Here is a 23,443-nt window from a genome sequence, read left to right as displayed (position 1 = left end):
ATGTCTCTGGCCTGAATGGTCAGAGAAAACTTTTACTGAAGATTGCCACGTCAACAGATCAGACATCAGTCTGCACTGAAGGAGTCAATGAAGTGGTTTTGGGCATTGCTGAAGGAAGCAGTAGCCACAGCAGATGTATGTAAAATACACATGGCTTCAAACTTCCTCCAGGTCAAAGTGACCACAAACACATCTTTAAAAACTTAATTTTCATATTATAGTTTTAATTGGTGCATATGATAAATAACATTTGAGATCTTTGAGGTGTGTTACTTATTTCCACTGAAGAAAACAGGCATATAATATCATACCAGTGTGAGGACGAATTAAGAACTAAATACCACAGAATAGCTCTCTATGCATAAACAGAGTTATAAAACTCAAAAATAAGACTAATATTTACCTTTTATACTATTAAGTAACTATGTAAATATATCCACATATTAACATATTTCCACAAACACACACACAGACAAAGATGTGTTATGTAATATATAGAAAGCATTTCTATATATTAGATACACAAGCACTCTCTCAAAAAGTTACAGTAAACATACAGGCAGGCACAATAAAACAGTGTTTTAATTGAAAATATAATTAGTGCACATCTTTAGTGCTGAACATTATGTTACAGCATCTGTACATACTGTGAAAATTCTAAATGCAGAGCAGTCTTCATTAATAGGGTTTACTTCTATGATATTTAAGATTGCACAGTTAAAGGAAGATTCCCATATGTAAAACCCTGATGACATACATATCAACTGTATATTAAATATGCTTTCAAATGCAGAAGCAACAATTAAAGATTTGTTGTTTTGCTTTTGGCTTTATTTTACTTATTAAATTAGCTTTGTAGAAAATAAAGGTAATTTATTCTTAAAATCAAAATTATCCAGCTTTCTGGATCATTACCAAAACACTAAAGAAGTCTATACTTCCCCATCTCTTCTACATTTTTAGGAAATAATTGACACAAGCTAATCAAACCACTAAATTCTGCAAAAATATTCTAATCATTTCTACTTTATAGGCCAAGTTGCAGGATTAATCGTGCCAGAGTATGCTGTTCACCCACAGAGATGATCACTAATCTGTTAAATTTCCAAACACTAAAAAATAAATAAAAGCCATTAAAAATATAATTAAACATATACATTTTTCCCCCCTAATATATAATGTTTTGCATTGGAAAGATTTACTACAGTGCCTTTTTCATTACTCAAGGGTCAAACTGCTGTAAACGATTCCTTAGCAGAGCAACTGGGGCAAAGGAAAAAATAAAAGGAGGGTGGGAAAATTAAAAACATAAAGGAGGCAAGGGATGGATGAGGAAAAAGGCATCATTTCTTGCTTTTAAGCTTTGAAGTTATTAGCATGGAGGATCTGAGCAGTAATTCTCATGGACAAGCGTGCTGGCAGTCCATTCGAAAGGTACACAGTTTCAGCTAGGCTATACAGAACATACCTGCATTTCAGATGAGCAATGGGTATGTGATGTTTTAGTTGTGGGAGAGCTGTTGCAGTATTATTGCTTAAAAATGAAAATAAATAAATGCTGGCTATGTTAGCTGATGACTGAGAAAATCTAGGAAAAGCATGAAGAACAACTTGCTTCCATGTTGAGGACGTTCAGGGTTGGAAAGAGTAAAGAAAAAACATGAGAGAGGCACAGTCTGAAATTTTAAGTACTTAAACCAAGTAACTTTGAGAGATAATCCATTTTGCTTCACAAACAGTTCACACCTGTGAGCCAGATTGCATGTGCTGAGCTGAGTTTACTTCATGCTGATTTAACTCACCACCGGAGGGGCTGAGCTGAGAAACATGAAAGTGGAAACAGTACAAGAAAGTACATGTGCAGTCACACCACCTGCAATTTATGGAAGCTGGGAATGAACACTGAGTAATCTGATATGGGAATGGTTATGTTTAACGTGTCACTTCTTTTCAGTGACTATTTGGAGTGTTAACATTACCATGAGTAATAAAGAAAAGCTTACAAACACAGGCAGATGTATCAAAAATGTGAAGGATGTGCGTGTTACTTTTCAATGGCATTAGTATGAATAATCCTATATTACACTGCATATATTCTGTGTGCATGTATATCTAATACACATGTTCATCTCTGGTGAAAAAATACAAATGCATGCTACCCTGAGGATGCCATTGAAACCTCAGTAAAGCTTGGTCAAAAGTCTGGTCAAGTTTGGTTTCAGAAGCTCCGATACATTCTAACCTGGAATGCCTAGACTGGAATTGCAACATGACACAAGGCAGCAAGGAGCTCCATTAAGTCTTTACCCCATTAAGTTCTGATGCCTAAAGGGAAGCACCTTGCATGCGGCAGTACAATAAAATGCGGCTGCTGCTCAGCTACATCTCCAGAGCTAGACTCCTGTCAAGTATGAAGGCAGCAGTGAGAAATCATAGCTCCCTTTGATGTCTTCAGAGGAGAGAAACTTAGGCTGCCATACAGATTTTCTGTTACAAATGTTAAGTAATTATCATTTTAAAGTTCTGCTGTCCTTTTACAACCTCTGTGTGGCCTCAATCCATGCGATGATTCTGCTGCCAAGTAAAATGTCATGATCCCATAGATCAAATTGTTGGATCTACATTGGAGTTAGGACTACTGATCTGGTAAAATGTGGAAGTGTGTGTACAGAACTGTATCTCCTACGGCTGTTAAATAACAATGTGACTCACAAGGAGAATCAATGAAGAAATTGTGCAGAATACCAGTCTAACTATGTTTATATTAATTAAACATTAGAATTATCTAAAGATTAACCCTCTCCAGTTTCTTTTGGTGGCATGTCCTAGACACGCATTGTCTTGTGGGCACATAAATTTAAGTGTTGTGGCTGTGTATTTCAGATGCTTACTGCTATGACAGAAACTCCAGCTGCTGTGCTGTTCGGTTTAGGGCCCGTGTTGAAATGCTTCTTTATCTTCCCAGCTACTGAGAGCTGATGTTCATTCTCTGGAAGGCCATCATCCTGTAGAGAAGTAAAGCAAGATAAAGTTTCAGAGAGAAAAGGTGAAATAAAGGAATTGTGAGGTGATTCTGACAGCACCTGTCAATACAGAAAAGTTTACAAAAAGTTATTAATGAAATATGTGTTAATCTTTGTCTCTAATCTTTGTCTTCATATCAAAGGTATTTATAAGATAACATCATATAATGGCATGAACCAGCATCCGTTTTTAAAAACAATTTATCCAGTACCTTCCTCTCAGACTTTAAGTAATGTTAATTAATAATAGTTGTTAAATATTTTATTATTCTTTCTACCACATCTTAACTTCCACTGCTCAGTTATTTTTAGGTTCACTAATATTTCAAAGCTTGAAAGCTTTGATAAGCTGGGAGATGTTTATGATTCTGGTTACTCATCACATAAATTTAAAGACAATGACTTCAAAAGTAGAAAGCACCCAAGAGATTAGAGAAACCATAGGTCCTGCTTTGGTAGGATGCAGGAAAGAATCTCCAAAAGCCCTGAGAGACACCAATAAGGTCCTTGTCTCATCAAAAGGTTACAAACTCAGGGACTCTATGGTTGATGAATATTGCAGCCATAGCTCAGGGAGTCCTGTGGTGATGAAACCCAGGGAAGCTGAGACATGCCATGGCTGAGGTACAGGACAATCAGAGGTACAGACTGCCTGGGAAAGCAGAGAAGGGCCGGAGCCAGCTGTGGGTGGCCTCTTCTTCCTTGCTGAAAGACATATATTCTCAACTTGAGCTAAGGTGAAAGTAGGCACACAACTGCATGGCCAGAGGCAGACACATGCTCCGCTGTTGCGCATGCCAGGCAAGCCTGCTGTGTGAGGGCTCCAGCCCAGAAGACATGAAGCTGGGCCAGAAGGTGAAACACCCAGCTGAAATACCCCTCTTTGTAGAGCAAAACTGTCTATCTGCACTGAGGCATTCAGGCATCCTCAATGCTGAAGCAAAACCCTAGCAGAAAGAAGGGAGTTTGCAATTCTCTGTAAGTCAGTGGGTTGAATTCAAGCCCAAGAGAAGAAAGGGTTTTTTTAGAAATTGTTGCTAAGAGCCTTATGCCTGAAAAAAAGTGCAAAAAGCCACTGCTTAGTGAGACTTCCCTGCTAGCATAATATCACAGGACAGGAGTCATAGGACAGCTTGTATTGGAAGGGACTTTCAAAGGTCATCTAGTGCAACCCCTGCAATGAGCCGAGACATCTCCATATGCAAGATCTCTGGCAACAATATACAGAATAGGTGGAATAGGCAACAAAATGCAGAATAGGAAGAATATGCAGGATATCAGATCACTGGCCATCCACAATGGTCATTCTAAGCTGGTACTGCATGGTATGTGTAGCAATCAACAGATGAAAAGCTCTTAAATTCCACTTAAGCAAAATCCTAGCAGAATACAGACGAGACAAGATCAGAGTACAGAGAAATGACTGACTTCTTTTTCTGTCTTTGCAGCAATTCTGAATGCACTTAAAGAGTTACAGAGTTGCTGCAGTAAATCATCAGTTCAGTGAGCATATGGGAATTTTAGGGAGGTTGGTTAGGGTTTGTTATTTATTTAGCTTGGGGAGCTTGTGTTTAGAGATCCCTCACTCACCCCTTAACAAAATGTCCCAGCTGGCAAAATATGGTCAAGTGCACACAGCTGCAAAACACAAAACAACACAACCCAGTAGCCGATTATTGTCTAGCACTGGGGAGTCTTGGCTCAGTGGTATATGACCCCTAAAAATAACCTGCTTTCTCCTGACCTTGCCTTTCCCAGAAGAAAGATAAGTCTGTAAAGTGAACTCTTCTTCATTAGAGGGGGCGAAATAAATAAATAAAAACCCCATTCCCTTGGCTTTCTTGACATGAAAGCCTGCCAAATGTTCATGTCATCTTGTCAAAAGACTAAATTATGGAGAAGACAATGGTTACCAAGACTGTGGTAATATATTATTGGTGAAGCACCACATCCACAGTTCCAGTGGCAATGCACCAGAGACACATAGTTTCGGCTCCAGCTTTTAAATGAAATATCTTCCAGCTCAATTTAAGATGCAGCATAGGGATATATAGAAATTACTGTGCATTATTAAATTTTCTTACTACTGTTAGTGCTACATGATGTTTAGCAGTTAACTCTTTTTTAATTCCAACATGCTTTATAAACAAGTTAATATGTATTTGCAGGCTCTGGGAATCACTTCAGCCAGCAATAAAATAGATATTGAGGATGAGAAATGACAGTTTTTTTAACTACATACAAAACAAGCTGCTCTGCACCTTAAAAGGCAAGTGAAAAAAAAAACATCAGATCCACCAGAATCAGCAGGGTAAGTTGCAGAATTGGAGAACAGACTAAACACTGCTGACAAGAATTTCATCGTATTGCTGTAATGGGAAGGATGTCAGACCCCAAAGAGTTTAATTGTTCCTTTTCCCTATTTCACTCTTTTATCATAGAATATACTTCTTGCATCGGGTTAGGAACACAGAATTTCATCTCAGCTTCATCTCAGCAGTTGGGACAAGATCTTTTAAAGATGACTAATGATTTTTGAGCTTAACTCTGGGAACTTTAAAGGGTCATGAGCTTCAGAAAATGTTGACTGCTGATACTCTTAAAGACTGCTCTCCTGAGCATGTCTCAGATGTTGAGCAGTCAAAAAACATTTACAGTTTCAAAACTCTAGTCCAGAATTTGAGTTTTCACCTGGACAATGTAAACTGCTTGGGATCTTAAGATACTTTTTTTTTTTTAATCAACTTCCATAAAATACCTTTCCTGGTCTATTTCCAACGGAAAAAAAAAAAAAAAAAGAAAAGGGGGTAGTGGAGGGGGCAGAGAGTCTTTGAGTCATTAATAAACACTGTTTTCGTATTTGCACTGTTTTCTATGGCAGGAGGCACTGCCACTCAAAAAAAAGAAAGAAGTGTTGAAAAGACAGAACAAAGTTCAGGATTCCCAGATTCCTACTGCCCTGAAGCACTCAGATACATTTCACAAGCCTGTCACAAGAACTTTACTTTTCAGGTCTAAAAGTATCAGATGAATAGGTCATTATATAAATAACAGCAGAAAATTAGAAAAAATAGAAGTGCTGGAAAACCTTTTGGAGCCTGTTTCCTTCAAGGATTAAAAGGCATTTTTCTTTAGGCAGTGTCCTAGGGCGTAACCAAAGGTGTTGCAGCTGCCAAGTAAGAAATGTCTTTTTAAATTACCTTCATCTCAAATGTTCAGCTTAGTACTACTTACTGCCTGGTTATTCATTTCTTTTGCGCACAAATTTCCAAGGCAGACACGGTTAAGGAAACATGTAAAAGTTCCAATTCTGCTAATTCTTTTTAGGCTGGTGTGTGCCATCTTCTTCCTCCAGCAACAACACACCACATTTTATATTGATTATTTTAACAGAGAAGGATTTACAGAATGCAATCCACTCTTTTCAGCGTTCACTGGTGTATAAGGAAATATTTATTACTTATATAACACAAAGAGAATAGGCTTGTCCTGTAACTTGTATAGTATAATTCAAGTTATCACCAATGTTTAAAATGCAGACCTCAGGCTTCCAGCCTCTTTTATAACTCTGGTTTTGCAAAGAATTTGAGCAGGTAAAGGAAAGAGCTGGGGTCCCTGCAGGGGAGCATAAACTGATGGATTTGTTTCCAGGTCTAAGTGTACTGCATAGGACAGACAAATCCAAATAAACTAAACAGAGGGGGCAAGGAACTGTTGCTGAATTGCATTTAAAATTCAAGATTGCCATCTGTGGCAGTGGCATGCAGCCAACATCTTTTCAGGTTTTGTTTTTTTGAATTGAAAACAGCTGGGGTATTACTGACATAGGAACTGCTTTACTGGTCTCACTCTGCCCAGAACAAGTTTTGCAATTTCCAAGAGGATTCCAGCTATTTTTATAGCAAAAACTGAAACTGAAATGAGGGTTGGCTCCTACTGAAACTGTCAAAGCACATTCCAGGAATCTCAGCAGTTTACCAAGTAATCACATAGTAAGCAGCTATAAAGCAGAATGGTTATTTACAGTCTACAAAATGGTTTTATACAGTGTAAGCAGTTATAACACTTCTATCAAAGGTTTGATCAAAGAGAGAAAATGTTCCTTAAAATTGTTGAAGAAAACACATGCACTTTTTTCAAGCCAGCTCTCCTATCCGGTATTTTAGCTGCAAGTTTACCACTTTATGAATACGTTCCAAACTGAAATAAGAGAAAGTAAAGTCCAGCATTTAATGCCATGGAAAAGTATTTAAATCTTATCTGGGAAAATCAACTGTTAGGTGAAAACCCTTTATGCCATTTCTTCTCAGAAACAGTATTTTATAGAAGTTGCAGATTACTCAGGTAATTACAACACATAGATCACAGAGCCATTTATAAACAGGGATGAGTGTATTAATTCCTTGCGCTGAAGCTGGGAAAATGAGGTACAAGGAAGCTGTGTGACAGAATTGCAGCTGGTCAAGCAGGTGATGGTATGGGGAGGAGAGGTCGGATTTAACACTAGTGTTCTGACACCACCATCAGATCATTCTGTCTCTGTATGGTAGCAGGCTGTCCTTGCTACTGCGTACTTCCCGGACCCACTTCAGGGAAGTGTCCTTTTCCACAAAAGCACTCAAGCACCTGTTTCAACTCAATGCTGTTCTTATTTCTCCTGAAGTGAACTAGGATTCCAGCGCCATCTAGTTAATTTTATGCTTCATATTAAGTGCTTCCATGTGTGATGTCCTGAAATAGGAGTGACATTTGGAATGTGCTCAAGCACCATCCTGAATTGGTCCCACTGCCGCCCTTTCTCATTCCAGAAAGAAATATCTGGAGGATACGTAAGAGAATTCAAAAGAGTTTTGATCTGCGTTACGAACTATTGTTAGCATATTGCTGAAGACAAAATACCTATTCATCTCAGTTGCTAAAAGCAGAAAAGGAGAAATTACAAAACTGTCATGGAATAGTTTTGCTTATTTATGGACAGAACTGCTACAGATTTTGATTGCAAAGAATTATAATCAGCCTAAAACTAGAAAAACTGCAACAGAGATAGACCAAAGGTGAACTGAACACAGTATTTTGTTTCCGAGCGTGCATTGTAATCATTGTTTATGAAACGGTACATTTAATGAAGACAAGTAGATCTTTAACTTTCTCTGGTATATACTCCAGTTTCTGCCAACCAAGTATTTAAGAACTGGATACAACCAAGAGTTGTATCCAGACCCCTATATTTAATAGGAGCCAACGGGCTCATCCTCCAAAAATGTACCAGACTCCCTTTTGAAATCCATTTATACTTGGACTTTACAGCATCCTCTGGCAGACAGCTCCACGTTTTAACCTGTTCAACAGAAACCCAGGAAGTTGCCAGGGTTCTTCAGTATCAGAGTTTAGGTTTCGTTAGTGGAGCTCTCAAGTGTTAAAAAGTCTCCAGTCCCTTTCCCCATCCTTCCTCATCAGCAGGCACTAGTGAGGACAGAGAGCAGAACTTCATCTGCACACCATCACCATTATGTTACTGACAAAGAACCACACCTCTCCTTCATATACCTCTCTAAAAAGTCATACTAAAATACACTGTGGTATAACTGAAGCCAAAAAAGAAAAAAAAAAAAAAAGAAAAAAAATGATGCCTGGGGGGAGCATTAACAGTTCCAATATATTTTTTCAGAAAAAGAGGAAGCTAAATGATCAAATCCTTATGTGATGTAAACACGTGATATTTCAGTAACCTCAGCAGCAGTGTGCAGACTGTCACCGCGGGTGACCTGGCCTCTCTGCAGCTTCTGACCAGTCACTTCCATCTCTTCCTCAGCAGCACTCCAGAAATCCCCACCTGCCCTCATCCAGCGGAGAGAGAGAGAGACCTCAGTCACCAAAAGTCATTATAAACTGTGACAGAACACTGTGTCCAAGGACAACACCTGGCACTGAGGAAAATTAATATTTCAGCTGCTAGAATGTCATCTTAAAAATGAAGAGATTTTCATCAGACATTGTCCTGGATCCTTGCATTCTTCGTACACCGTGGACGTGCTCTGCATGATAATAGCATTTACAATTTAAGAAAAAAAGTTTGGGCAAGAAGGGAGCTTCCAAGATCAAAGCATATACCTGGTGAACACTTAAGCAATGACCACAATTCTGGGCTATATGGAGGACACTTTCATTAAAAAAAAAAAATAAATTAACATTTGAAGTTACTGTATATTTGAATTTTTAGGATAGTGTTTTAGTGAGAAAAAGATTTCTGATACAGCAGCTGGGGAACCAAATAGTATTCCAGGGAGGACTGCATACTCAAACTTGCAACCAACAAAACGAAGCAGTTTTCTTTTTTTTTCTCTGCTTATCCCAATGTATTTTTTTTTTCCTCAATCTTTCTTTCTGAATTTGAATCTCAATTTTCTCCAATTTTTCTTTTTTGTCATACAAATATTTTAAGGCATATTAAATAGTAAGAAATAATTAAGAAATATTAAGTAGTGTCCTTGTCTCAACATTAATTAAAGAGAAATCTGCCATATTTATCCATACGCCACCTCACTGATTACTACTTTTACGGCAAACGTCCAGTAGCTTAGAGACAAGCCATGATACATATATAGGTATTTCATGGTAACTCAAATTAAATGGATATGGCTGCACATAAATATACATATATTTCAATGTCAGAAGCTAAATATGATTTTAAAGGTTTCCCTGTTTCACGCTGGTTCAAGAAGGCTTAACACTATGGACTATATTTCAGTATCTTAATCATGACTGTCCAGATTTTTGTGTCCATCTGATTTTAGGATAGCAAAATGTGCCACTGAATCCATAAGATGATTGTTGGAGGTATAAATTTGTCATGAGTGTTGAGATTTGTTGAAAACCTGGCCCAAAATATTTCAGAGAAAATGTAGCTGAGCATGCATAAAATACTGAATACTCTGAGGTATGCATGATATACTAAACCAGACTGGAACACAGCTTATTTCCAGTTAAATCTGAAACACTTTTAGAATGTGCTGGCTCCAAAAGGGCATAGAAAATACCTGATAGAAAAGAGCTCAAAGGTGCCAAATTACAAGTAGCATCTACAAGCCTGAAAATACTTACATTAACCCATGGATGCTCAAGAACTTGCAAGGCTGAGAATCGCAGATCTACATCTACTTGAAGCATCATCGTGATAAGTTCCTGAGAAGTGGAATACTGGGTTAAATTTAAGAAACTCTTTTAAAGAACAAGCCAACATTTAATTCAATAAAGTTCTCTTCGGCTGATTATGTAAGAGTTCTCAAAGACAGAGTGAACTGCCAACTGCAGAAATATGTTAAGATTATTTAAAAAAAAAAAAGAACAACTATGAACTCCTGAACTTCAAGCTGAACTTTTAAATCAATATCTAACAGTGTCTTGAAAAGCTAGAAGACAGTTCTGAGTTACAGTTCTGTAGCCACTATTTAAGAGAAAAGCACTTAGCACATAATGTACAAAACAGATGGTGGCATGAAATCAGGTTCAAAAAGCTAATTCCTTTGTAGGAAAAAGCCAGCAAACCTACAATTTTACTTCAAGCTCTTGCATCAATGGCATAGAAAAAAAATATAAAAAATCCACTTAAAAACATTTTTCATTCTTGATTTCTCCTGAAATTACCTAGTTTTCAACTAGCATGTAAATAAACATATATGTAATTTAACCACTGAGTGGATTGTTCAGAAAACAGGATGGCAGCATGATGGCAAATAAAGGGGTATCACCAAAACCCAATGTTAATAGTGACAAGTGACATTAAATAGTGACAAGTGACAAATTAGTGACAAGGAGAAGTTAAGTAAATAGGTTAATGCTTCAAACCAGAAATTTTAGGCTAAGCTATTCAAAAGAAGGAGTTTCACAGCAGAATGATGGCAAAGGACTTGCAGAGTCCTTTAACTTCTCATTATGTTGATATGAAATAGAGCGTGCTACAACACAATGATGTGGTAATTAAGCATTTATCTACAGGAGATGACAATATAAATAGTTTTATGGTTTTGGCTTTTTTTTATTACATACACATATATATTATCTCTCTATACATATACATGTATACACATAACTATAGCGAATGCCAGATCTCTAGAAAATCTGAGTTAAACTGTTGCTCCAGTGCACTAACAAGAGTTAAAAAACTTGATCTGCTCTGCAAGTGTAATGAACTCTGGAAGGGTCTGTATCTGAAATGGACTGTACATGCTTTAGCACACGTCAAGCTCTGCCTCCTCTGTGGCATTTGCCAAGAGGCTATAGCCCATGAACTGGTGGCCAGAACAAGTCTATTTCATACCACACTGACAACAGTAAGGAATTGCAGGCAATGCAAGGCCTGGTTCTTTGACAGAAAGAAACAAGACATATCATCTAATGGGATTAATACGGGGAAACCAGCCTCCCCATAATGTTATTATATAATATTAGAATGCTCCAAGTTCGTATCTGGTCCCCATTGTAAGTACATATAAAGCGCAGTCCCAGGGAGTTTTCAAGCTAAGAAGCGTACTTCCATAAGAAGTTACTTCAAAGTTTTCTTGATCAGCAAGGGTCTCTGTTGTGTGAGACATCATATAGACATGGGGTCCATTTCAAAAACTCCCAGAGTCTAACAGACATACAGTGATCAAACAACATCACACGTGGTGACCTAGAGGAATTTATAGGTGTAGCAGGACATGTATGAAACATGTCAAATACAGCACTGTGAGAGAACACCATGCGTTAGATACTGGTACTGGGAATAATACTGGAAAAGACAGTATCATCTACTATAAAACCCACCTTTGCAGAATCAGAAACATTGTCCCAGTATGGAGATGGAAAATCCACTTGTCCCATCAAAATCTGGTCAAAAAGCACTTCTTGATCATCTCCACTTCTATAAAGTAAAAACCAAATAAAACCAACAACAAAACCCACGAAGAAATTATTTCCAGAGATGGTTTCAATAGGCTTCTTGAAACTGCTTTTAACTGATATTTACTTAGTATGGTTTTGGAAGCTGTTGATTCCCGCCAGGCACACAAGCATGGGTGTGAAAGGTGAAGTAAAACAAAATGCATTTGGTACATTCTTTCTGAGGTAACCTGTTTGTCTTCAGGATTGTCAGCAACTTTGCAATTGTTTTGATGGGCAGGAAAGATCTCATATGTCCTTTTTAAGTGTCTTACATTTTAATTACCTTTTACCAACCACAAAATATTTTATATTTGGTCCATGAAAGAAGATGCTTATTTCAGTGTGTATTTTAAACATCAGGCAAAGGCACACAGAACCTGCAACGAAGGCTCTTGTTTTATAATGCAACGAAGCTTAAACTAAACAAACATGAGACACAGATTTTACAGTAAAATCACAGGCATTTATGGGGTTTGTGTAAATTACTGTGCAGAGCAGAGGAAAAAAAAAAACTATGAGTAGAGAACTGTTTCCAATGGAAATCTCTGTGCTTAATGCAAAAGCAGCACAAGGACCAATTCACAGAATAAGGGTGGTTGAATAGATCAGTCCATACCCACGGAATGGAGGAAACCCACAGAGCAGGATGTAAGTAATCACACCCGCTGCCCAGATGTCCACCTTCAAGCCGTATCTAGAAGTGTGAGAGACATGGTTAGAGCCATTCGAATCCTATGAACTACAGTATAAGAACAGGAAACATTTTCAAAATTATTAACAATTTCTTATATATTCTTATCTGAACTTTCTCTAGGTCCTACCTGCCTATCCTAATTCCACTTTAAGATCTTTTTTTACATTTATAACTTAAAACTACGTTAGATCAGAATGTAGGAGTGCAGAGAAGACATTGTACTGTATTCTCGAGTTAGACAGTGATGCCTACCTTCACCTAACATGAAGCCTGCAAAGGTGACAAAGGATGCTCAAGCTAGCAGGCACCTACTCTGTGGAACAAATCAGAAGATGACAGTGTGTGATAATGAAATCAAATTAAGTGAATGATAACTTAAGAATTACTTCTACTGTATCTGTAAGTGGTTAGTTAGTAACTCAGTGTTAAGCTGAGAAGTCTGAGGACAACAACTGGCAGAGGAACCTGATATAACTCCAAAGTTGGCCCTGCTCTGAGATGGTTTGGACAAGAGAGCCTCCTGAGGTTTCTCCCAGATAAACTGTTCTCTAAGCCATGATGCTGCATCATACTTAAGCAAAGGCGGCATAAAATTCTTAATTTTATGCTCCACTGTGTATACATTAATGAATCATCACTAGAAGTGATTTACCCAGTTTCTGCAATGATTTCTGGAGCTACATATGTTGGGGTCCCACAAACAGTATATAAAGGTCCATCCACAATTGTTGCTAGGCCAAAGTCTCCTAGCTTCAGGGACTTGCTTCCATCTTGGTGCTCATAAACCTAAATCAGGAGGAAAATTCAAAGGTTTAACACAATACTATTAAGGTAACTATCATATCATTTACTAACTGCCTTCTAATTTACAGTCTTTTTTCTCCTCCTAACCTACAACATACTTTTCTGCATGCTTTGAAAATTCGGTATTTGGACAACTTCCCTTGAATGCACTCAGGGTGTTTGGGAAAGACTTACCTTTTTACCTGGACAACAAAGGACACAGCCAGCTAGAAGCTAGAGCCCAGAAGCAAAGGGCTGACCTTCCAGCAGTGACATTCCCCAGTTAACTCCCCACTGACAGCAATTCGCAGTTTAGGGTTTTTGAGTTTATTAATTTTACTTGCACAGAGCTTAAAGGCTTACACAGGATTTTCAGCTTCTTAGATAATACAACAGTGACTCCACTGATAGCAGCAACATATTCTTTCCCGTGTATTGAAGTCACAAGACACAAGCCTGGCTGGAGTGTTCCACCTAGAAACACTATCCTTTCCTTGGATGACTGTTAAAACACCAATCAGTGTCTTAGTGGCATGTCACCGTCATTATCAACGGGCATAGGTTGGGCTGCTAAGGAGCATACTTGAAAATCCTGTCATAAAACATGATCTTCTGGGTTTTTATGGGTGCAAGGGGAGATTAAGGTATAGTCACAAGAAAAGTGCTAGAACCATCAGAAAAAATATACAATTTAAATGCCGGCTTAATGCAAAAGAACAACTTCTAACTTGCAAACACTGGAAAATTACAAAAAATATTTAAAATAAAAAAGTATCTAAATTAAAACACTAGACTATGAGTCTTTCCCTAATCTAGCTGCTTGTTTGGGTTCTTGCTTCCCATTTTTAAATTGTTTATGATGCATTTTAATTCTGTTTATCACAACAGCCCCTTAAAAACTGGAAACAGTTTACTTGAGGCATTTTATTATTTTGTAACCCAAGTCAAAGCTCTATGCAGTCTGGCTCACCAATCCTGACAACAATTAGCAGTAAACAACTACACAAAATAGAAGATATCATACCTCACAATCTAAACCAAAATCATACCCATCTTGACCAGCTACTCCTACATCAGAAACCACATTTATCTACAACTACTTGCAGAGAAAAATCCTATATATCTCCTTACAGAACCACAATTACTTCCACAATGAATCCTTGAACAGTTTTTGAATGTGAATGCTTACTTCATGAAAAATGAAATCTTGAAGGTTCACCACTGTTTGCTACAGATCTGCTATAGCTAATAATAATGATATATATTTTACAGCCCGGTTTGTCCTTTGTTAATGTTAGTCATGTCTAAAGAGAAAACCCCTCTGTCCTGAATCCCTGCTACCAGCTGATAGAGCCTTAAGCAGATATTCAGAATAAACAAAATCCCTCTCCTTTCCTTATGTTATTTTTAATAATACAACTGGATCTTTAAGAGGACCAGCAATTTCATACAGATTCCCATTTCTCTGCTACTGCAAAGTCAGGAAAAAAAAAAGACAGGCTTATAGCACTGGGAAAAAAAAAAGCAATTATTGTTTTATTAAAACCACAGATTGTTAAATACATCTGGTTCCTGAAACTAAAGAAAGTCCTCTCTGAAATGGCAGTAATAAATCTAATCTCAACAACAATTTTAATTAAAGGCTAGAGACTAGAGCTTTACATATTCACTTGCTGAAAATTGTGGAGTGTGTATTTAGACATGAAGAGCTGAATCCAGTCTAATCAGCATCTCTTATTCTACATGCAGTTATCTCTTACAAAACCCTCTGAGTTGTGTTAGCCTAGTGAACGTTCATAAGTTTCTTCATTCAACAGACCTTACCTTGTATGACTCATATACCCTAGAAACTAATTGCCGAAGAAGCTTGCTTGGCAATATTTACCAATGCAGAAGATTTGATGCTGTGCATTTTCTAGTATTTTGCCCCATCTGTTTCTAGGAATTACTTTCCTTGGAAAACTTACTTCAGTTGACTTGTTAAATTGAAGAAAGTAACTTTTGCTCACCCTGTTATAACTCCATATAAAAAGGAGCCCAATGTGAAGCTGTGGTATATTACTTACCAGTTAAGGAATGTGAAAGATAACACTCATGTTATTCAGAACAAATGCTATATATGTTCCACTGCATTTAATACTGAAGGGCAATTAAAGAAATGGGGATTAGTGCAAATTACCCGCTACATAGTGCTTTCACCGTTTTAACTAAGCAATAAAACTGTGTAATTGTACAACACTAATTGAATGCAGCCACACATAATTGTGTGCCACCATATGTATCCTATTACTATAAAGACTGTCAGTATTTTCTAAGCTGCTCTTGTGATCAGTGCAGATGGCAACAGTCAGAGAAGTCGTTCCCTAGGGTTTATTATATGCCTATAAAGACATCCCCTGACTTGACAAAATAAACATGCTAAATAGCGGCAATTATGAAAAATGTTCCAATTCAAACATGGAAGACACTCTCTAGAGAACAAAAGAAAAAAAAAAGCTAAAACATCACAGGTATTCAGCATACTCTTAGACAGTTAACTGTTAGGTGGGCTTTGCATATTTTGAAGATAAAGGGGATATATAACCACTTATTACTGGTATTGCACATAGGATATTGAGAGAGGTTTACACACACAAAGGTTTATCATCAGGGTCTGTAGCTGATGGCACAGATCAGTTCTAAGCATGGCTGTTACTTTTGGGGAAAAGTTAAAAACAAAGTAGAGAAAGAGGAAGGTACTGCTCTCTCCCCCTCCCTCCAGTTAGTTGTTCTGCTCTGGGCAGGTCCATTATAGGCTGCTGTAAGCCTAAAGCTACAACTTGTGAGTAGGATAAGGGCAGCAGAAAAAGGGCTGATTCTCACACTGGTGGCCAGGAGAACTTACTGTAACACTACTGGAGTTTGCAGGTGCCAGACCATGATAGTAATGGCATGAAAGCAACAGCACAAGAACAAGGGAAACATACTGCCATGACCACTTAGGTGAAAGCTTATAGACTTGCAAGCAAAAGGCAGGCCAGAGAGGGCAATTAGAAAGTCTTTATCATCAGAAAGATGAAGACCCATATGGCATTTTGCAAGTGTTTTATAAATGCCATTGATATAACCTTAATTGCAATCTTGTGATAGAAGGAACTACGCATCCCATTTGACAGATGAGAACACAAAAGCAGAAAGCTCAAGAGACACTAAGGCCATAGACAGCCAATATCCAAGACAGGGTCAGAACTCACATGAGGCCGTTTCCAAAACATTCTTCCAAAACAGCATTCATTTATTTCAAGGACATGATAAATCTTAGAGAATTAATATTCAAACACTGACTTTTAAGAGTTAGGATGCTGCAAGAAGTTAAGTGCTGCATCCTCACTGCTCACTATGAATATCGATGTAGGACATTTACGTCCGCACAGCACTGGAAAAATCACTTGGAATCAAATCAGCTACAATGCAAACAGTCTGATCATTCCTGGTTGTGGAATCCACTCCCTATTGCCTCCACCTCCGGCCTACCTTTCCCTCTTCCCTCAAAAGCTTAACTCTGCTGTTTTCAGACTTTAGAGACGTGTCAAGATAGCAGAAGGGCAAGCCTTGCCCCAGACCATGTCACAGCATTAATGAATCCTCTGCATGCAGTTACCTGTGAACACCAGCACAAGGACTGTGAAAGCAGTATCAATCATTAGTGTTTAGTGAAACTTCCACCTGACAAGTTTTTAGCAGTTTCTGGAAAATGAGGGCAGGCTGCTTCCTCACCTGGAACTATAAAGGCACCTGCCACTAGAGGAACCTCAACTATAAAAATCCCCCTCTCTGGAAATTCAGTAAGATTGACTTGAGTCAACTTCCCCATAAAACTTCTTCAGTGTCAATCACGACTAAACACACTAAGTCATGCCAGAGAGCACAGAACTGAGAGAACTGATAAACTATATATCTTAAGCACTGTTTTATCGTCACAGAATATATGGAGAATTGGGATATCTTGGTACTAGAACATGTTGGCAAATTTGGGAAAACTCAGAGAACAGTGAAATAATCAGAAGAAATAAAACTATGCCAGTTGGACAACACAATTGCTGCATTCAAGAATGACAATTCTCAGGACAAGGACTTGTTGCCAGGGCATGTTTTTCACTGTCTTCAGTGCATAAGGGTTATACAGATTCAGTCAGGAAAATGAAGATTTAGGCTGTCTATTTTAGAAAGTGGCTTAATACAAAGTGCCATGGGACTATTCGAATGATGCAGCAAGGAGAGGAAGAACACTGAAGTTTCTTCATGGTTGTGCTCTGATGTACTTCATGATTAGGAAACAACATTTACATCCACAATGTTTGTAAAACTGAACTGCTACTAATTACGTAGGCAGCTGCAGAAGTACAGAGCAGTCTGTTGAGGACAGAACACCTCTTTGTTTATGAGAAGCTTGAAACTGTACTGCAGCTTACTAAAATGTCACTTCTGTTGATCACTGGAACAATTTTGCTGCTGTGTCCTGGGGAACAGTCTAGACATACCAGCTTATGTTACTGTACTTCCTGTGATAGCTGTTGTTGTTAGGAGCGCTTACAAAACTAAGGTTAAAAAAAGGACCAATGACTTAAAAGACTGAAAAAACTTGGCAGGTGTGTGGAACGAGGAAGTGCAGACCTTCTCTCACACATTCCCAAGTTACCAACAATGCCAAAAGTTGAACCTTCACTTACCAGTAGATTCTCTGGCTTAATATCCCTGTGGACAATGTTCAGGCTGTGAAGATATTTGATGGCGCTGGCCAGATTGTAAAGCATTCCACTGGCATCTCTCTCTGTATATTTGTTGGTGGAAGTAATAGCATCGAAAAGGTCTCCTCCCTGCAGTAAAATGACCATGGCATGTGAGCAATATTGCTTGTGAAATGACTGAAAAATTTAGGGAAAATCAAGGAGCATCATTTATAGAGGAGGAAGATGGAGGAGTAGGACAGTTTCCTTGGAGCTATAAACTATGGATACTGTGACAATATCCCCCATAATGGCAGTTGAACATATCAGTAATTCAGAACCCTTTGTCACGGCTTAGTTGGTTAGCCAAGAGGCAGGAGTCTCTACTGCAAACCATTCCCACCTGCTGCTGCTTTTGTAACATGTCCAGCACTTGACAATCTGCGTGTTCAGAGCCCTTGTTGTGAATTTCTGGCATGACAACATGCCTGTGATGATGCCACATACCGACCCCTGCCACTTTTTATTATAATCATAAACAGGCTGATATCAAATTTTTCCCCAATTCCTGACTGAATTCCAGAAAAATGAAGGAACTCTGAGTAAAACTCAAACCAGCTACCTGTCATCACTGCTAGTGTATTTTAAAAGTCTGTTTCCGTCTCATAAAACTTTGAAAACGTGGATTTTAGAAACCACTTTGTCTAGATAAGATGTGAAATTTTTGGTAGTGTGATGCTTCTTGCAGCTGATACTGAAGAACTTCCCAGTATATACGTCAGACAGTCATACTGGAAGACACTTAAGGAATTAATATTAGTATTTCACCACAGCTACAAATACAGATGGCAGCTTGTACCATTTCCATCTCATTGTGCTGCCTAATTCAGCTAAAAGCTACTTCCAGTGAAAGAAAAACAAGAAAGAAAGAAAGAAGAAAAGAAGGAAAATCAGGTGAAATTCTCAAAGTTGAAATAATCTTTATCAGGATCTAAGGCAGCCGTGACATTTGGACTGTATTTCCAGAGCTGAGTTGGCAAGTGGGAAGAAGAACATGGAAGTGCTTGAAGAAAGACCGAAAAATAAGTTTAAAGAAGAAATTAGGGAGGAATCTTGAATCTTGCCAGAGGGAAAAAAAAAATAAATCTCTTGAGAGATACTACTCAGAGGTAATGGGCCCTTGGCCAAAATTGAAGCAACAGCACCATAAAGAAAACAGGAAAAAAAAAGGTAGTTGTGAGGAGAAGAATAATTCTGCAAACCAGTGCAAAAAATCCATGCCGCAGTCAAAACATGAAGATAAAAAATAAATACAGAAGACTGCATTTAAAAAAAAAGGTAGGTATTTTCTGAAGACAATAGATGAAGCCCAACTTTTCCAACTTTCAGGATTTTATCAGCAGCCTCAAGTTATTTGCATTTTTTTTTTTTTAAAGCTCAGCTCCAGAGCAAACTTTGTTTTCACTAAGAGAAAGGAGCAGGGGAAAGAAAGAAAAACCATAATTTTCCCAGGAACCACAGCTGCAGAGAAAAAGGTAGGAAAATACAAACACCAGAGACTCAAACCTGAAAAAAAAAGACACTACTTGCTAAAAACCCCAAACAAACTATTAGAGATTTTGCATTGTTGAGGTGCAGCTGAAGCCTGCCAGGGCAGATTTACTCCCACCTTAGATGCAAAACCCCAGCCTTGGAAACTGCTTGCAGCCAACCATTGTGAAATCTGGACCACATCAAAACCTCTTGCTCTGGCTGATGACTATCAAGACACATCAAGATACATAGTGTCAAGAAAAAGAGGAATAAAAGGCCAAACTAAACCAGATAGAGGATTACAGAGAAAGGCCAAGTATTTGGCAAAAGTACAATACCATGTACTTCATGGCATTACCTGATCCCTAAGTATTAGATATCAGCATGTGGCAAAAGATGTGGGATAAATAATCTATCTTCCATAAGATCCTTCCTGTGAAGTCCCTGTACCAGCTGCTTTTTAACATGAGGTAGTGGATTAGACACATCTTTGGTCTTATCTAATATATTCCAGATGCTCAGGAGAAGTGTCAGTAACATCAGCAAAAGATCTGCTTCCAAACAAAGAAAACTATCCAAGCTGAGATATAAGGGGCAAGAAGGAAAGAAGCTGAACCTTAAAAAGAGAAGTGAAAGTTCTGGCCTTAAGTCAGAAGAAAAAGAACAAATGTTCACGTGCAAGGAAAAAAAAAAAAAAGTAAAATCAGAAAAAGACAGAGGCTGCAGAGCACATTAACAGTCAAGCCAAGCTGAAGCAGAATAATTTTCTCCATTTAAGCAGTTTACTCAGTAAAGTTTCTTACCACGTAGCCTGATAAGAGAGAATATACTTAGGCTGTGGGATTCTCTGCAGTGAAAACAGAGGTGATACCCTGGAAAGAGTTAACAGAGCTGACAGCTATATCAGGCAGAATTGTTTTCAGACTTCCCTTTCCCTGAAGAGCACTTTAACCTGCAAGGTTCTGCTTAACTGATTCACACAGCAGGTCACTATCATTTATTCAGGCACAAAGGGTGAGTTCAGAATGACATTTCAGTCTTAAATCCCCAGTTCTGGAGTGAAATGGGATCAGAAACATCCGAATGCAGTTTTTATCATCTGTGCACATGAGGAAGTATACTTGGAAGTACAGTAACCAATTATTTATTTATTACCTTGTTATGTAAATGATATAATCTCTGTTTTCTTTTGCAAAAGTGAAATCATATCCTGAAGCACTAAAGGAAACTCTGCAATAAATCTTGCTTGTTAAATTGGCCAAACCCCTGTTAGGTTTGAATAACAATTTTGTTTCGCTGTAAAAAAGGCAACGCGCCAGAAACTAGGTCTTCGCTTCCTTTACAAGCACCACTTGCAACGTGTTTATATTTGTATTTATGAAGTGCTTTTTCTTACACTTTACAAAGCAATGAATGGCCTATCTGCCATGAGGTGAGGGCAGTATTTGCAGCAGCCACTTATGTCAAACATGTTACTGCCAATTAATGCAGGGTGGTATTAACTGAAACTGTGCTCTGCGGTATCAAGCCCTTTCTCCTTGAATTTCTTTTCTGTCTGTGAGTTTGATTTAAAGTCAGGTCTTCAAAAGTCAGTCAATAACAGATGGTTAATCAATTTTAACAGTGTATGCTATGAAATGGTTAACAGTCAGCAACTGGTGAATTAACAATTAATGTCTTTCCAGAAATACCTTCCCTGGTGCCCATAGAGTGCAAATTGTTTTTTTTTTTCCTCAATCAAATATTAAGGAATAGATGTTTGCGTCAAAGAAACAAGGCTGACTTCCCCAAGATCAAGATATTTCTTCTAAATTTCTTCTATTATTCCACATAAAAGAACATTAAACCAGTGCTCTCTAGGATGCCTAAACTACAGAAATGTCTATAAAGCCATTCTATAGCATAACTAAAAGCATAAGTATGTGCAGAAATTCTAAAGAGTACAGAAGAAAGAGTGCAAGAGATTTTTCCAGAAAGTGAATATAATGGATGGTTTTCTTTATAAAGATCTGTAGGCTAGTTATTTTGTAAGAGTTGTCAGTCCCCTCCTCTCTTACTTAGCTGAGTAGGACTTTGATTAAAAATTCACTGGAGACTACAATTTGAACATCTTTCAAGCATGAATAACACAGCAGGTTGCACCCATGAAACCAGCTATGTACTTATGTCTTGCCATGTTAGACAAGGCACAGCTTTTACTTCTTAGCACACCTCATGGGGCCAAGATGAAGGATTTGTCAATGCTTCCTGAAGCCGTGGCTATGTTAGATTACAACACCATGCAAAAGTATTGAGGCAGCTTTGAACAAGCCCTCATCAATGCTGGAAAAAAACTACAATAGCATGGATCTCCAAGTGAGTTCACTTATTGTAGAAAAGAGCAGTAATTATGATTAAAATAGTGTTAGATGGCTAATGGCATATGATATGAAGCTGTGCTGCTTCACATTGCACTCCTGAGTGTGAGACAGGGTTGTGACTATGAAGAAGGTGGGGAAATTCTTCTGGTACTGGTTACGCAGAAGGATTTGTGATGTGGAAGAGTGCCAGTACTTTGCTTTTTTCTTAGGATTTAACCTCTCTACCAGAGACAAAATGGGGATGCCGAGTACCCTGTCAGCTCCTTGCTACCAGCACGTCCCAGACTGCTTCCTCAGAGCTTGGAGGTGTATTCCAGCTTACAGATTGAGAAGTTCTTTAAGAAACACTTGGACCTGGGATCATCCTATCTAACATCTCAGAGTTGCCCGGATTAAGAACATCTGCTAATCTTCACCTACAACCAGCGCAAAGCAGATAACAGCCGTGCTTGCCAAAATCACTTTCTCTCATAACCTCTGCTGATGCCTGTTTCTAACCATGGATACAAAGAATGTCTGCCAAAGGTGACAACACTTGTAAATTTAATTTAAATGTAAATGGTCTATGTACCAGAGTTCAGAGTACCTGATTGGCTCACAAGTGTTGAGCATGCATATACAATGTGCCTGCACACAAATGCTTCTGCAGCTGCACAGCTTTATTGCAATCTTTGTCGTTAAACACCTAAAACTGTGGATTTCCCAGGTGGCATGGTAAGCTGTCCCAGGGGAATATGCTTAACAAGATAAAGAAATAGGGGTGGCTGCTGGAAAGATGTCCACAGAATAGCTGAGGAAGGAAGAAGAATCACTAATCACTAATTTAGTGAATGTGAAAAGCAGGCGTATTCTGTTAAAATAAATATGGAGGACAAGATGTCCTCAGAAGTTTTCTGTCCTAATTTGTACAATTTATGCAAATGTATTTTTACCACCTTTTATCCACAGTGACATATTTGTGCATTAGTACCAGAATTGAGAGCTAAATTAATACTTCTTGCACTGCACAGCTGACAGTTTTTGGGGCAAGAGATGACCTACTCTGAATTTCATAATCCATTCTGAATATGTCATTCCACCAGCAAGTGAAATAAGTGCATGAGATCTGGAAGTTACTGTGAAGAAATAAATAGGGTCCCAAGTATAAAATACCGCATTCACAAACTTACTTTTCAGAATAGAACCAAGATTTAAATAGCAGGTTTTTCTCTTTCACTTCCCCCCTCCTCCGTCTTAAATTTAGATTCTTATCAAGAAGGCAAGCCTCACAATGTGTTAATAAAAAGCAACAGAGAAAAAGGACAGGTAACAATGTTTAAATTTAATATAAATTAATGAAATTTAATTAAACTATATTTTATCAAAGAATATTGAATTTTGAAGGCTGGTATTTCTGGATATTCAGACTAGGGGCATTTTCAA

The 23,443-nt window shown here is 38.1% G+C and overlaps 1 protein-coding gene across 5 annotated transcripts in view; it reads right to left on the bottom strand.

Moving 5' to 3' along the window:
* DCLK1 (doublecortin like kinase 1) overlaps positions 1-23,443 on the bottom strand; it is a 242,869-nt gene that overhangs the window by 16,952 nt on the left and 202,474 nt on the right. For all 5 annotated transcript variants that reach the window (XM_061457501.1, XM_061457502.1, XM_061457500.1 and 2 more), the window contains 6 exons: positions 18,132-18,278; positions 13,292-13,425; positions 12,562-12,639; positions 11,829-11,925; positions 10,125-10,205; positions 2,892-3,005 (listed from right to left, as the gene is read on the bottom strand). In XM_061457501.1, coding sequence (XP_061313485.1) covers positions 2,892-3,005; positions 10,125-10,205; positions 11,829-11,925; positions 12,562-12,639; positions 13,292-13,425; positions 18,132-18,278 — 651 coding nt within the window. The remainder of the gene's footprint in view (positions 1-2,891; positions 3,006-10,124; positions 10,206-11,828; positions 11,926-12,561; positions 12,640-13,291; positions 13,426-18,131; positions 18,279-23,443) is intronic.

The sequence above is a fragment of the Pezoporus flaviventris genome, unplaced genomic scaffold, assembly GCF_033815535.1.
Source record: "Pezoporus flaviventris isolate CSIRO_AGI_PZ_B2104156 unplaced genomic scaffold, CSIRO_AGI_Pfla_v1 ptg000025l, whole genome shotgun sequence".
In the NCBI taxonomy this organism is placed as follows: Eukaryota; Metazoa; Chordata; class Aves; order Psittaciformes; family Psittacidae; genus Pezoporus; species Pezoporus flaviventris.
The sequence above is the reverse complement of the archived record's forward strand: the minus strand, read 5'-3'. Positions and strand labels throughout refer to the sequence as shown.